The sequence below is a fragment of the Natator depressus genome, chromosome 20 (genome assembly GCF_965152275.1).
Source record: "Natator depressus isolate rNatDep1 chromosome 20, rNatDep2.hap1, whole genome shotgun sequence".
Taxonomy (NCBI): Eukaryota; Metazoa; Chordata; order Testudines; family Cheloniidae; genus Natator; species Natator depressus.
Window position 1 is genome coordinate 11,686,942 of NC_134253.1, and position 14,621 is coordinate 11,701,562.

The following is a 14,621-nucleotide window of genomic DNA, read 5'->3' on the forward strand; positions in this document are numbered from 1 at the left end:
GCTTTGTGGCAGGCATTCACAGTTGTGAGCCACTCCAGACAGCGTGACAAAGAGGATGAAAATATCGTAATTAGTGCTATTGAAGCACACTGCATGAGTCACTGAAAGCCAGTGGGGGAAACAGCCCACACTGGACGTGAATTCAGTCTTCAGAATCCTTTCCGTCCTTGGCCTGTCTGCTGAGAGGGGACTAATTGCAATGGGAAGGGAATTACGCATCGTTCTGCTTGGCACAGCAGGAGAGAGGCTGCCAGGGAGCTAGTTATAGCTCCCCAATTTTCAAGGAGAATCTGAACTGCCCTGGGCTTCAGCTGCAGTTCCCTCTTTGCTGGCCTGTGGTTCCAGACCCAAGCAGCGGAAAATAGAGCAGAAACCAGTTACACTGACTTTGTGCCAGTTGACAGCTCTTCCCAAGTTAGGGGAGTCTTCAGTTAGGATACACCAGCTTCCTGGTGCCTTTGCACTGTTCCAGCACCTATCTTACGTTGCTGGAGCAGCTGAATGTTCCACGGTGCAGTCTTGAGAGGATGAGTGGCAGGGCACAATGCTAAATTCTCCCTTACCCGCTTCATCCTTTTCAGGGCAAGACTGGGTGCGCAGCTCTTATTTATTGTGTGCGGCGGAGGGGGTTGGAAATGCTGGTACAAAATTCCACTTGCTCCTTTTCTTTCACCTTTGGCTTATCCAGGACTTGATGGTCCTTTATAAATACTCGTTTCCATTGCCAGAGGCACATACACAAGCCTTTGCGAATCAAGCACAGAAAAAATAAACATCTTACAAAAAAAACTCTGCAACATTTCTAGCCACTTGTCCCTAGGGATTCTGGTTTCTCACAGACTAAAGACCACCACCAGAGCACACAGTGCCTCTGGCACCACGGTAAAAACGTCCTCCTTGGAGTGGAGGACACAATGCGGCCAAGCAGATGGACTCTGACTCCACAGTTACATACTCACACTCAGCTGGATGTTCTGTGTCGTGAGTTCCTCTGCTTTCTTTTCCAGGGAAGACACCCACAGCTTGCGTTTCTGACGGCAACGAGAGGCTGCAGCGCGGTTCCGCTCCAGGAAACGTTGCCTGCGCTCATCTGGGTCTTCATCCATCGTGCGTCTCCGCCGGCCACCAGTGCTAGGCGTGGGCTGAGCAGGGGAAACCTGGAGTTAGGACAGAAGGAAGAGAATTACTGAAACAAACACACACTTGATTAAACCAGACAGTTATCCACGCTGATTGTACTGAGTCCAGAGCAAATTCCAATTGGCTTGGAGAGTCAGGATGTAGGATCCGTCAGATGCTGATTCTGAAACTAAAAAACACTCCATTTTTCCACAGCAGCTTCCAGTGTTCTCAAGGTACTTTACCGACATTAATGAATTAGGTCCAAACAGATTTGTTGAGACTTATTCTACAGACAGGGAAAGTGAGGGAGAGAGATTAAGTGACTCGCTTAGGGTCACGCTGGGAGTCTCTGATGGAGACCCAGCTTCCCTGATTCTCAGTCCTGCACCTTATCCAAAAGCCCATCCTTCCTCCCAAGCACCGAATCTTGTGACATGTGTTGATGGATGGGCAATATGTCCTAGATGCACAATGAAGTTTCAGTTCTGAGCGACTATCTCGGTGTCAGGATGATTTGAATATTATGGGTTTAGGAGAGGAAGCAGACAGTATTTCTTGCAGTGGATTAAATATGCTCACTTTTCTAGCGAGACTACAGTTTAAATCCCACCTCAGCTCATTAAGTGAAAAGAAGTTGATTGGCCTCAGACTGATCTTCAGTAGATATTTGTCCATATCACAAAGTCACCACCCCAATTTACAAGGACAAATGGCTCAAGAGTAGAACAGCAGGGAGGCTGGGAGGGTGAGGAGCGGAGTTAGTATCATGGATGGGCAGGAGGCAATGCTGGTTGGAACCGTGGCCAGGGAGGAGTTCTGAGGGAGAAGCCTGCAGAGCACGTCTGGTTTAATCCTTATTTCCACCAGCGCTAGAATTCAGCCCCTAGCATCTGCCTCAGTCAAAAAAAAAGTTAAAAAAAGAAAAAAATAAGGACTATTCAGCTTCATATTGTTGGAACTTACCACAGGTTACAATGTGAGAGGGAAACAACTCAACAGAGCCATCTTTACAGATATACACAACACTATTGCAAGGGAATACGGGCTTTTGTGTAACACAGCCAATCTTCAGCTGTGCTCTAACATCATTGTACAAAGTCTGACAGGCATTTAAGAGTGGATTCTGTAACACTGCAATCTCCTGCTGTATTCTGAGGGAACAAAGGAAAAACCAACAAGGACAAATCACCCCAGACTCAGTCCTCCCAGCACTACTGCATAGGCTCTATAATTACACAGCCACAATGTGAGAGCACAGTTACACTTCACTACTCACTGTCAGACAGCATATGGATATTAAACTTTTGGAAGCCTGTCTAACTGATGGAGCAGGTGGCAGTTCTGATGGAAGGCTGGCATTTGGTTAGCTGGCAGGAGCAAGTGGGGTTGATTGCCTAAGAGGGGAGTGTTTAACCCTAGTAATTAAAAAGGAAAGAAGACAGCAAAACACTCTTTCTAAACTCCAGAACACATCAAGTAACTGTGCCTGTTGCCTAAGTCTAACTTGCACTGTTTGACAGTGATGGTAACAGAAACTACAAAAAGGAGTGTTTCACACACATTAAACCCCAACCCCCAACAACCCCACCCCCAAACCCCACAGCTCTGGAAAGCATATAGGTCTGAGCAGAGAGTGACAGATTCATGAGGTTATTCCCCACTCCTTTCCTAGCAGACTAGAACTCCCAGTATCTTTGCTTCCTCCATCATCATCTTAAGCCATCATATCTTCAAAGATTAAGAAGGAGCAGACCTGTGGCTGAGCGGGAGAAGGTGCATCTGGGTGCTGGAGAAGTATCTGACCCTGCTCTGGACGTGAGGTCACCATCGTGCTTGCTGACCCCACAACCATGCTGCTGCCATTCAGTGAGGAAGAAACCTGGTGCGTCAGGCTGGCCTTCAGTCTCTGTAAAATGAGAGAACAAAACTATCAATGGGATTCAGTGCTTTTAACCAGCCTTCTCCATTCGCTTCGGAGACACAGGCCCTAACATAACTTATTCTTCACGCTCTTCAAAGGAGGATTCAAATCCAGCCAAAAGCTGTTATCATCTGGCAGGTGTTGGGTGGCCCACGTGAAGATAGATGGTGGTTCTCAATCCAGTTCAGAACAGACAGGTGTCTGCATCACAAAATGACTACAGCAATTGGCACTCATCAGCTCCCCAGCTGGCAGTCTCTGCAGAAGGACAATGGACCAAATGGACTGTGGAGACTGAACAGCCTTCAGATGCTAAGAGGTGGGTCTGACACATGGGGAGGGACACAGGAGGGAGGTCTTCACTAACATAATCACTGACCCAGATGAAAGGAGACTGAAGCATGGGCATATTGTTACACACACATAACAGAGTTTAAGAATCCTTACCCTCCTATCCCCCACAATGGTTCTAGTTTCAGCTCAGTACATGAATGCAGAATGAATTTTTGCAAATGCCTAGCTAGTGTGGAATTGTAGTAGCAGTTACTGGAAGCACCAAGGTCTCTGCAGCACTGGAGCATATAATAACGTGGAAGCCCTGACTGCAAACAAGTCCACTCTAATATTATTTCAGCAAGACAAACGTGGTTTCACCATCTTTGTATCCAAACTTACTTTTCCCTCCGCCTCATCCCTACTTTCCTTCTTCCTCCTGTGTGCACCGAGCACTTGTGCTGTAAGAGCCGGGGAAGCGGAGAAAGAAATTCCTTCATAAATCTACAGTTGGAAGAGCGTCCCACTGAAAACCATTACTAGAGTACTCTGCCAGATCACTACACCACAGCCGCTCCCCTCTTGGCTCTCTCCTCCCTGCCCCCATCTGTCATACTGGAACAGGAATCCACTGCTTTACAACGTGTCCCATATTTAAGATGGGATCAGGAATCTTTGCCTTGACAATAATACGTAAGGTCCATATGGCAGACGGGCGGTGCTGGGTGATTTAATGAAGAACAACTTAATAGTCTTATATATTTATAACACCTGCTCTCAGTGTTCCTACAATGGTTTAAGATACTCTTACTGCTGCAAAGGATTTCAGTGGGGAGCAGTCTAAGCTCACTAATTTGGGCTTATCTATTCAAGAGCTTTTGGTGTCTCTTTAGAAGGATGAGGGGTCATGAGTATAGAGATTCTAAACACACTCTTTTCTGGAGGGTCTAACGGAGATAAGTGAAGGATTTTACGACAATTCTATGAATATATCCCCCAAAGCAATCTCCCCTGGCACAGGTCAATAGGCTTCTCTCTATGTTCTGGAACTCACCATTTTAGCCTCAGAGTGCACTGGAAGGCCTGATGGTGAAATGGAACCACTGCTGTTGATGGGTGGACCAGGAATACCAGGAATGTTGGGCACCATGGACACTGGCCTAGCCAGCTACATGTAGAGAGAAGAGCACACACATTTTGAGAAGTTATGTCATTGCTACTGGAAGCGTCCTGCATGAAATGGCATCATAATAATCACTTGACAAAGCATCTTTAATGCAGAGAGCCTAGAACGTTTGACAAACTTTATAAACTACGGCCACGGGGACTGTTTCGTCAGTCACTCAAAGGTGGGCAGTCACCTCTGTGGTGGCCACAGCTGCTATTTAAGAGAACGCAGCAATGGCAACCAATAGCTGAGGACAGAAAGTGAAATATACTTGGTGGCAAAATATCGTGAAAGGTCTCTCATTTCCCTCACACCCAGAAAACCTGTACCCCAAAGGGTGCAATGCTGCCAGGTGGCCATTAGAGGAATGGGAAAACTGGGGCATCTGGGTTCTATGCCCAGCTCTAACATGGACTTGCAGCAACACCCTGGTTAAGTTTTAGCTTCCCCATCTGTAAAACAGGCATATTTGCCTGGCTTACCTAAACAGGGGAAATGGAGCGTTAGTTCTGTTTTATAAGACACACTGAAATACTTTGATGAAAGGTGCTAGGAGCATGAGTTATACTTCAAGAAAATACGGAGATGTCCTACATGCCAAACTCTTAGCACACTGGCCATTCAGACGTGCATCCCCCTATCCCCCCCGGTGGATTGCAACCTCAGCAGTCCTACTACCTGAGGAACTAGTATATTGGAATTACCCACTCAGTACACAAAATACCCGCCAAGCAGGAGACACGGGATTTGCACAGGCTGACTCACTCAACACACACAAGCCCACCAGAAGGTATATTTATTTGTGAATTTCATACCCTGAAAAATTCTCCTTAGGCTGAAGTAAAACCTGCAGTGTTAAATATAAATTACCATTTCGCGCACTGCCCAGGCTGGGGCGGCTTTCCTGGCCTGCAAAGATTAACATGTTCTCTGTAAGCTCGAATGGTTTCAACTGAGGCATTCCGTTCCAAATGCAACCAACTAATCAGGGATCCTGCAGTTCCCAGTCCTGGATCAATGGTGTGAGCCATCTGCCCAGACCAGGCTTTATTTTTCAGCCTTATTGCCCTCTAGTGTCACTGGCATGTTATTATTACCTTGCTAGCATCAGCCCTTGCCCACTTCCACTTCAGGCTTATCTCACACAGAGGGGTAGATGTATTTTAATTTTGCAAATGAAAGCATCTGCATATGTTGGGCAGGAGAAAAACTGTCCCCTCCTTTACCACAGAGAATGTGCTGGAAGTTTCTCTTACCGATATAACAGAAGGCATCTGTACAGGAGGGCCAGGGAGGACAGGCATAGTCTGTCCATTCGCAAGGTGCATGACAAGTGGGAGGGAGCCTGTAGGAGACCTGGAGAAACACAATTCAAGCTCACATATGTCAATTCAAGTTTATACTGTACAGACAAGACTAACTAGCCCCACCCAACCCCACCAAGATACAGGCGATTTCTAGCCTTGTCTAGACTAGGATTTAAGGCATTATGTTAGCTAACACAGGCTAACTTACATGTTTTAAAAGTCTAGCATAGACAAAGTGCAGCGCCTTTAGCATGTGCTAAATTGATCAAATTAAAGCCTAGTTTAGCATGTGTTAAAGTATACATTGCCTTGTCTACCTGAGATTCTTAACATGTATTAACTGACGTGTGCTAACATCACATTTTGGGTATCCAGGCAAAGTTGTCTGACAACCATTTGTTGCTTGGTGCTGGCAGGACATGCTGATGGAAGAATTACGACTCTCCTTATTTAACTCCTCTATGTAAGCTTGCGTGCCTGCTTGCCAAAAAGCATAAGGCTGTTAAAGCACAAAGACCAGATGCCCCTATGAAGGGATGTTGGACTTTAATAAGCTGGACACATTTGAACAGAGGGCGAGGATAACCAAATATTACACATTGAGCTCTCTGTTTTAGGAGAAGGAGGAATTAGTTCACCGTGAGTTCTCCCTGTGCCAGTGCAAACAGAAGCTCTGCTCCAAAACACACAGCAAAGCAAACAGAACCAATGCTGGGTTTCAGTCACAGTTTTCAGGGGAGCGATGTAACACTCCGTGCTGGCACATGGGCTCATTCACCAGGACACGTAAAAGTGCCCTTGATGCTCTGCTGTAGCTGCTGGGCTATTCAGTGGAGTCCAGCTGCTGCTCTGGTGCCCTCTACTGGTATATCCACAGAAGCACGAGGCAGGCTGGGGTACTAGATCAACTGTTCCTACATATTGATAAATTTCTGGCTAGACAGTTGCATTAATACAGCCCTCATGGCAGAATGAGGTTGTGCATTAATTTAACTTTCATTTAAAAACACTGCTAACCCTCAGAGAAAACATCCTAAACAGACAGCACTGTTTGCAGAACGCCTGAGATAGTAGGTCTGAGAAACATGAAGAGCTCCATTCACTGCCATGGGGTGTTTACGCTGAAGGCTAATAACGACAGGTAAAAATGCCAACAACCTTTCCCCCTGCTGATCATTTTGCAGAAACACCCGGCTAATGTGCTTATCCAGCTTCTGAATGCAGTGACAAATAAGGGATGGGGGCAGCCTGCCTCAATCGTAGAGTGCACTACTATTTAAGAAAAAAGAAAAGGAGTACTTGCGGCACTCATGGCACCTTAGAGACTAACAAATTTATTTGAGCATAAGCTTTCGTGAGCTACAGCTCACTTCATTGGGCAATGAAGTGAGCTGTAGCTCACAAAAGCTTATGCTCAAATAAATGTGTTAGTCTCTAAGGTGCCACAAGTCCTCCTTTTCTTTTTGCGGATACAGACTAACATGGCTGCTACTCTGAAACCTACTATTTAAGAATGATGACTTGCAGTAATGTCCTCTCTCCCTCTGACTCCACCATGTCTGGGCCCACCATTTGAAAAGTCCCTGTCCAAAGAGTGTGGGAGAGGGAAGAAAGAGTGGCTTCTGAACTGACATGGTCAGGACAGAGCGGAGACAAAAAAAAACTGTTCTCCTTGCATTTTCCCCTATTTTTTATTATGGGAGATTCTCCTATTCCTCCCCTGCTCATGACAGCATAAGATGGAGGCAGAGAGAACAGCTAGGAGAGGAAGAGCAGGGCTGGTGCTAAGCAGGCATCTGGGGAATGGCGAGAAAATCCACTGCTACCATCCCTTCTTCCTAGCCCTGATGAGAGGGATGATGGGCCGCTGCTGGCTAAGCTAAGAACATTTACACTGTGGGGTCTGTGCTGAGGTAATGGCGAGATGGGATGGGAGTGAAAGTCATAGGGGGTAAATTGGGCCAGATTCAAGTTCATACCTTTACCGACTAGGGGTGGGACTTTCAAAGCCATGTAGGGAATCTGGACATTCAATTCTCACAGAATCTGGGAATCCAGATCCTTCAGGCCACTTTGAAAATCCCAGTGTAAAAGTTTAGCTACAGAAAGTTCATACCCTGCCCTCATTCTCTGTCCCACTGACATCCCTGCGAGTTGCACTACAGGCCTAACTTTGTAGCTTCAATACATGGACTGTTCTGATTTTATTTCTCCAAGCAGGGCAATGCTCTGGTGCTTCAATTCCAGAAGACAGCATTACACCTGAGCTTGAGTCTAGTTTATGGAAAACAAACACAATACTCTTTCAAAACACAAAGACAATCATTTAACCCTTAGGGTGCCTGGAGACAGGATTTAGAACTTTCCGTCAGGAAGTCTGGACTGATGGTGCCAAGGGGTCAAAACAAACACACAAAAATATGAATTGGCAGCCAAAAAAATGGCCTTGTTAATGCAAAGACCCAGATCCAAAGAGGGTAATTAGAAAGAAGTAACAACCATGGCACAACAGAAGCATCCTGACACCAAAGAACAGAGCAAGGGCTAAATATACCTCTCCTGAAGGCCCATTGTAATGTATTTCCTGGATCACTTAGGCGCCTTCCTTTTATATATAAAGTTGAAACTACCCCACAATGCAATGCGCTCATAACCACTTCACTGAATGCTCTTGACCCTCAAGTCTAGATTATTCCAGCGGCAAGAAGAGCAGATCATTGGGTTATCTGAAAACAAATAGCTACAGAAGCAAAACCGGACTTTGAAGGAGGCCAAAAGGTTGTAGAGGCTTCACTTCAGAAGCAACAGCTGTATTGGAAAATCCCAAAGCCATTAAAGATTCAACAACTTTGCAGTTTTATCTAAGTCTTATCCTTTTAATCAGGTAGCAAAGGCAACTCATGATCCTCTGGCAAAACATTACAATATTCACTGCCTATATTACAGGCAGTGAAGGCATTGCCAGTGGAAGGATATCAGGACTGGACTGTTTTACTTTCCCTGGGATTGCCCCATAAATGTTTAATTTATGTTATAACTAGTTCTCATGACAGCGTTTACAGTTATACATGGAACTGCAGTGGAAGTTGCACATAGCTCAGCGCTTTTGACAATCAGGTCACGTTTCGGCACTTAAATACAGAACTAAAAGCCTGACTTTAGACACCAAATTTTTAAAATCTTGGTCCAAGTCTTAGCATCTTTCTTACCCAAGCTGTCTGTTGGAAGGTGGAGCCTGGGTGATGACAGAGGTAGGGGAGGGAAGAGTGGGTTGTAGCGGGTCATATCCCAAATGTAGTGGCAGTGACCCTGGACGCATGATGGTTGGAGTAGGAGTAGAAATTATAACAGGCTTTGAAGTGATCTCCTAAAGAGAATCAACAAACAAAAGTAAGGACAGATACTTTATCAGCCTCATCATAATAATGTGCCCTTCTCTCACATCTTTCTTCTGAGAATCTGAGTGATCAAGAAACATTAAACCAACTTTCACAACACCCCAATAGGGAAACGGACACAGAGCGGGGAAGGGACTTACCCAAGGTCACAGTGATTCAGTGGCAGAGCCAGGAATAGAACCCCAAAGTCCCGACCCCCAGAGTCCTGCAGAAATTGTTAGACACTCCTCCTCCTCTAAAAACTAGTGGCTCCAGCCCAAGCTGGGATACGTACAAAGCGTAATTATGCAACCAGCAGTTTTGCCACCTATATTATTCTACAAGTGCATGTTCTAGGCCACTACAACAATCACCAGGGCACAGTGGACCCATCCCTATAAAAATTGCTTAACTTATTCAGTGATTCTTCTCATCTGAAGAAACCTGTGAGGGATCCCAGTCCTCAAACCTGGGCCCACAGGTAGCATTCAGGCCACAACTGCAACCCAGCAGCTCACCTGAGTAACTAGCGAAGGATCCAGAGAAGGACTAGCCTGCCCCCAAAGCTCCCCTATTGGCTAAGGAGTACAATATGAACAAGGACTTAAAAACAGGAAGTTGTCCGAGCAACTAGAGGAATCTTTGGCTAGCTGCCACTGCGGACCCCTTCTGCTTACCTGACTCCTGAGCCCTGCATTTCTGCCTGCTCCCAGTTCCTGCTTCCCTGCCTGCTCCTGGTTCCTATCTTCCCATCCCAGACCCGTGTGCTCCCATTTCCTGCTCCTCTGCCTTATCCCGACGCTGTCTCCGGCTCAGACCCTTGGCCTGGCACCTGACTTCGTCTCCGGCTCGGACCTTCGGCTTGGTAGCTGATGCGGTCTTTGGTTTTGACCCTCAGCTCTGACCATTAGGCATAGCTCCTGCTCCAACCACAAGGCTTGATCACCCATGCCCAAGTGACTGCAAAACCCCCTCAGATTTACCCCCCGTTAGTATGATGCCAGCCTTCCCAGGAACGTGACTTCTCAGGTTTTTTTTAAAAAAAGGTAGCAGTTCATTTTTGGAATTTATGTGGAAACTTAAGGACGACAATCTGTCTTAATGTAAAATCAGTTCTTCACTCTCCTGCTTAAGGAGGGGAACAGAACCTTCAATTCAAGCCTTGACAGTTAAGTGAAGAAAGAGCATATTCTATCATAGTTAGAATCAGTTCTCCTGGTGAAAGAGGTAAATTACAGCCAGTGGGAATGGCCCAGGAAACCTACCTTCTCTGTGATCTGTGGGGATTGCGGACTGGATACAGGACTGTCTGGAGGGGAAGAATCCACCTCAACTGGCTCCTCCTCTTTTATTTTGATGTCTGGGGTTGAGGGCAGAGACATGTCCAGGGGCCCAGCATTCTAATGGGAAAAGATTAAATCATTAAATGAAAGTTACTTCATACCACTAGTGAAACACACAACTAGTTTCCAGGGCCACTGCCTAGCTGCACCTAGCAGCACCTACCAAAGGCTTTTTTAATTATTTGCATTCCCATGGCACCTAGAAACCATAGTCCTGGACCAGGGCCCCAGGGTGGTAGGTGCTGTACAAACAAAGAACAAAAACCAGACATCCCCTGGGCCAGAAGGCCAGTGCTTTGTGGTTCCTCAGTAACACATACACATGGAATTCTTATTACTAGTAAAAAGGCTCCGCTAAGTAGAACAGGTAACAAAGTCAAATGCCTGCAAGTTACAGAAGGCACTTTCATTCACAGAAGAGCTGTAAAGCAGTGTATAAATCAGCCTCAATTATTTTATTGACCAATCATCAAAAGTAAACAAAGAGCCATGCAAGGTATTAAATACCTATGAGCACCCCATTAAAATAAAACCTAACCATATGCTTGAATATGGCAACCCACCAGCACACCAGTTTTCAAGGGTACTATATGCCCTATTTTAACTAGTTAGCAATGACTTCTTAGCTCCCCCAGACTCTGCCCAGAAGAAGGGTGAGGCAAACGCACTCATGACAGCATGAGGGAACTGCCTAGTTGGTGGCACATGCAGGCAAACAACAGAAACAGACCTGTCAAGGGACAGGGGCCTTTTTGTGTACAGTGCAGACTTCTAAATCAGGGGTGGTCAAACTACGGCCCAGGGGCCACATCCAGCCCTTCAGACGTTTTAATCCAGCCCTCGAGCTCCTTCCGGGGAGCAGGGTCTCGGGCTTGTCCTGCTCTGGCGCTGCAACCAGGGAGCGGGGCTGGGGGCTTGCCCCACTCCGCGCGTGCCGAGGCTCTGCTTGGCTCCCAGAAGCAGTGGCATGTCCCCGCTCCAGCTCCTATGCAAAGGGGCAGCCAGGGGGCTCCACACCCTGTCGCCACCCCGGCAGCTCCTATTGGCCAGGAATTATGGCCAATGGGAGCTGCAGGGGCAGCACCTGTGGACGGGGCAGCATGTAGGAGCCAGAGAGGGAACATGCCACTGCTTCTGGGAGCTGCCTGAGGTAAGTGCTGCCTGGAGCCTGAACCCCTTCCGCCCTCGAAACCCCTCGGTCCCAGCCCGGAGCACCCTCCTGCACCCCAACCCCCTCATCCCCAGCCCCACCCCCAATTTCATGAGCATTCATGGCCCGCCATACAATTTCCATACCCAGATGTGGCCCTTGGGCCAAAAAGTTTGTCCACCCCGTTCTAAAGGCAAGAGACACTTAGCCTGTGGCTCTAGAGTTGGATGTGGCTCCTTCAGTACCCTAGCTCTTATGGAGTTCATGGATCCCATAAAGGCCAGGGACATCAGAAGCAGCTCTTACGTGAGTCTGCTGGGGAGAGCTAAGTAGCCAAGCCTCTGCAGCAGGCACCAAGGAATAGGAGAAGAAAGAGAAGATGCGTCTGAGTGGCAAAAAGCCAAGTCACAGGGGGGACACTATATCATTGTGGGATGGGGAATTGAAATAGAGTCAAAATAGGCATCTATGGCTCTTCTCCCTGATGAGCCATCTCTCTAGTTGAATGGCATTGCCCTAGAGGGCCCCTGTTATAGCCGAGTTACGCAGCAGCCTTGCCTTCAATACATGAAGTAACCATTTACTTGCCCTCTTAAGCAGGGACGTTTCACCGTTAAATCACAGAAGAGAAAGGATTAAAATTCAGGAACGTTTCAAACCACTTAAAATGCCTCCACGGGAGCCCCCACTATGCCAATGTTTTTAATTAACATGCACATGCTGGTGTCCAGGCCACCCTTGGAACAGCAGGACAAAACAAAACAGCAGTAACTGGGCTCAACTTAGCAAAGTGTTCAAAGCATCTCACAAATGCATCGCTAGCCAGGCTCACTGAGCGACAAACCATCTGGGTCTGAGCTCTAGTGTGTGCAGGGCCCTTCTAGGAGGGATAATTCTTTCCCTACGCCTGAAGCCAGCCAAAGCTTTGAGTTGCTGCATTCTCCTGGCTGATGCTGGAAATATCTTGACTGCAGTTTAAAAAAAAAAAAAAAAAGGCAAAAAGCAAAACACCCAGAAGTCTAAGAATCCTAACTATAGCTATTAGGCAGCATAGGAGATGGGTGGTCTTACATATAAAATGACTGGCTAGACTGTGGGTTGCTCAACCATTTATACACAAAACCACAAAATCTAGCTACCCTCAAAGAATATTAAAGTTCTGGGCTGTAGCTAATGAAAGGCAGGGAACTCAGAGTTAAGCATGACACGCCACCGCACTGTGCCTCGGCCTGCAGCACATGCAGGATGCAAGATCAACGAATATTTGAAAGACACCTGGTACTCAATGAGTGAGTGAATGACAAAATTTTCCACTTTAACTCTGAACTTGTTATATTTGAACAGATTTATGCAGCCGTGTTTCTGAACACAGCTGCCAATTGCGCGTGTATGTACAAATGTACATACATATACCAATTTCATAAACTTAAAAGCCAGTCTAAAAAATACCAATGCAGTTGTACAATATGCATCAGCTGCTATTCAGTGATGGAAGGGGTTGGAAAGAATCTCTTAAGTTGCTTGAGATCTTGCTGTCTTCTAGATCTATAAACTCTTACTCTGTCATGGAACCTCCACTCTATTTGTATGCAGCATGCAACTGTTCAGAACTCAAGAAGTACACAACAAAAGCTTGGCTTCTTTCCTATCCTTTGGAGACAGGAAAGGCAGAACATGGTCAGAAAGGTTATTTCCACAACCATGCCTTTAAGACATAGCTTTGGGAACTGCTCTTTAATGATTTTTAAATCAATGAAGAGATGCCCAGTGGGCTTTGGATCAGAGCCTAAGGGGTTAACAAGGTACTGGTACTTCTCAGGCATTCCTTTGCCAGGACATGTGAGATCAGATATTGTGGGTACTGCTTTAAAAAAAAAAAGGCGGGGGTTGGGGGGAAGCTGTAGTAACAAAAGGTTATTAAAATCAGATCTAACTGGGACTCAGACTGTAGCACAGCCAGAGTCACGCAAGTTACTAAATAAATTATGTGATTGAGCGTATTAAATCTATGAGACAACAACACTTCGTTACCCTACAACATATGCCTTTCATCAGAACAGCATAATTCCCTCTTCAGCCCCTGCAATCTGTGAATGTTTCAGTTTTATTGGAATGGCAGTTTCTGCCTCTTGCCTTTTTCTCATCATCCTCTGTGGCTTTCTTAAACTCGTGCTCAAAGGAACTGGCCAATTCATTGAAGAGCCCCACCTCCTCACAGTTCTTCAAAAAACGGGTTGGAGTTGGAGTCTGATCTGTTCAGATTGCAACAAAAAAAACACAAAAGAATCAAAGTGAGGTCACAGGATTAATTTTAACCACTCTATTCATCTCACAGGACAAGACAAACCAGGAATATACACCTAACATTTAGATTCAGTTGTGTTATTTTAGGAAGCTTGGATTTTTTCATCTAGGATTTTTGTTTGTGTTCACAAAGCAAGCGACAATACTTTTCTGTTAATTTTGTCCTTTCAGCAAATATTGTGGCATTAACAAAAATAACGTATTTCAAATTGCACTGAGATCACAACAACTGAAAACAATGTATTGTTGCACCTTCCTTATTTAAAAACAGGGCTTACCCTGGCATCAGTGCAGGGTAGTTGTTGCTGAATTGGTGCTGCAGGGAAGCAGAATGTTTTGTGCATGTCCCTCAAGATGATAGATTTAAAAAAAAAAAAAAAAGAAAGAAAGAAAGAAAGAAAGAAAGAAAGAAAGAAAGAAAAAAAAAGAAAAAAAGAATAGTCTGAAGAAGCAGAAATTCCTCATAGTACTGTGATTTTTAAAGTAACTGCCCTGGCACTGACTTGGGCAAGTCACTAACCCTCTCTGTGCGTTAGTGTCTCCATCTCTAAAATAGGGATGTTACCCAGCTCACAGGAATTGCTGAGGATTAATTAGCGTGCACAAAGTTACTCTGAAATCCTTGGCATAGAAGGCCATACAGAAGTGCAAATTAC

The 14,621-nt window shown here is 45.8% G+C and overlaps 1 protein-coding gene across 2 annotated transcripts in view; it reads right to left on the minus strand.

Moving 5' to 3' along the window:
• Positions 1–14,621, minus strand: part of ATF7 (activating transcription factor 7) — a 106,545-nt gene that overhangs the window by 21,769 nt on the left and 70,155 nt on the right. For both annotated transcript variants that reach the window (XM_074935756.1, XM_074935757.1), the window contains exons 4-10: positions 13,795–13,913; positions 10,434–10,568; positions 9,001–9,158; positions 5,741–5,840; positions 4,371–4,484; positions 2,876–3,028; positions 960–1,157 (exon numbers count right to left, since the gene is read on the minus strand). In XM_074935756.1, coding sequence (XP_074791857.1) covers positions 960–1,157; positions 2,876–3,028; positions 4,371–4,484; positions 5,741–5,840; positions 9,001–9,158; positions 10,434–10,568; positions 13,795–13,913 — 977 coding nt within the window. The remainder of the gene's footprint in view (positions 1–959; positions 1,158–2,875; positions 3,029–4,370; positions 4,485–5,740; positions 5,841–9,000; positions 9,159–10,433; positions 10,569–13,794; positions 13,914–14,621) is intronic.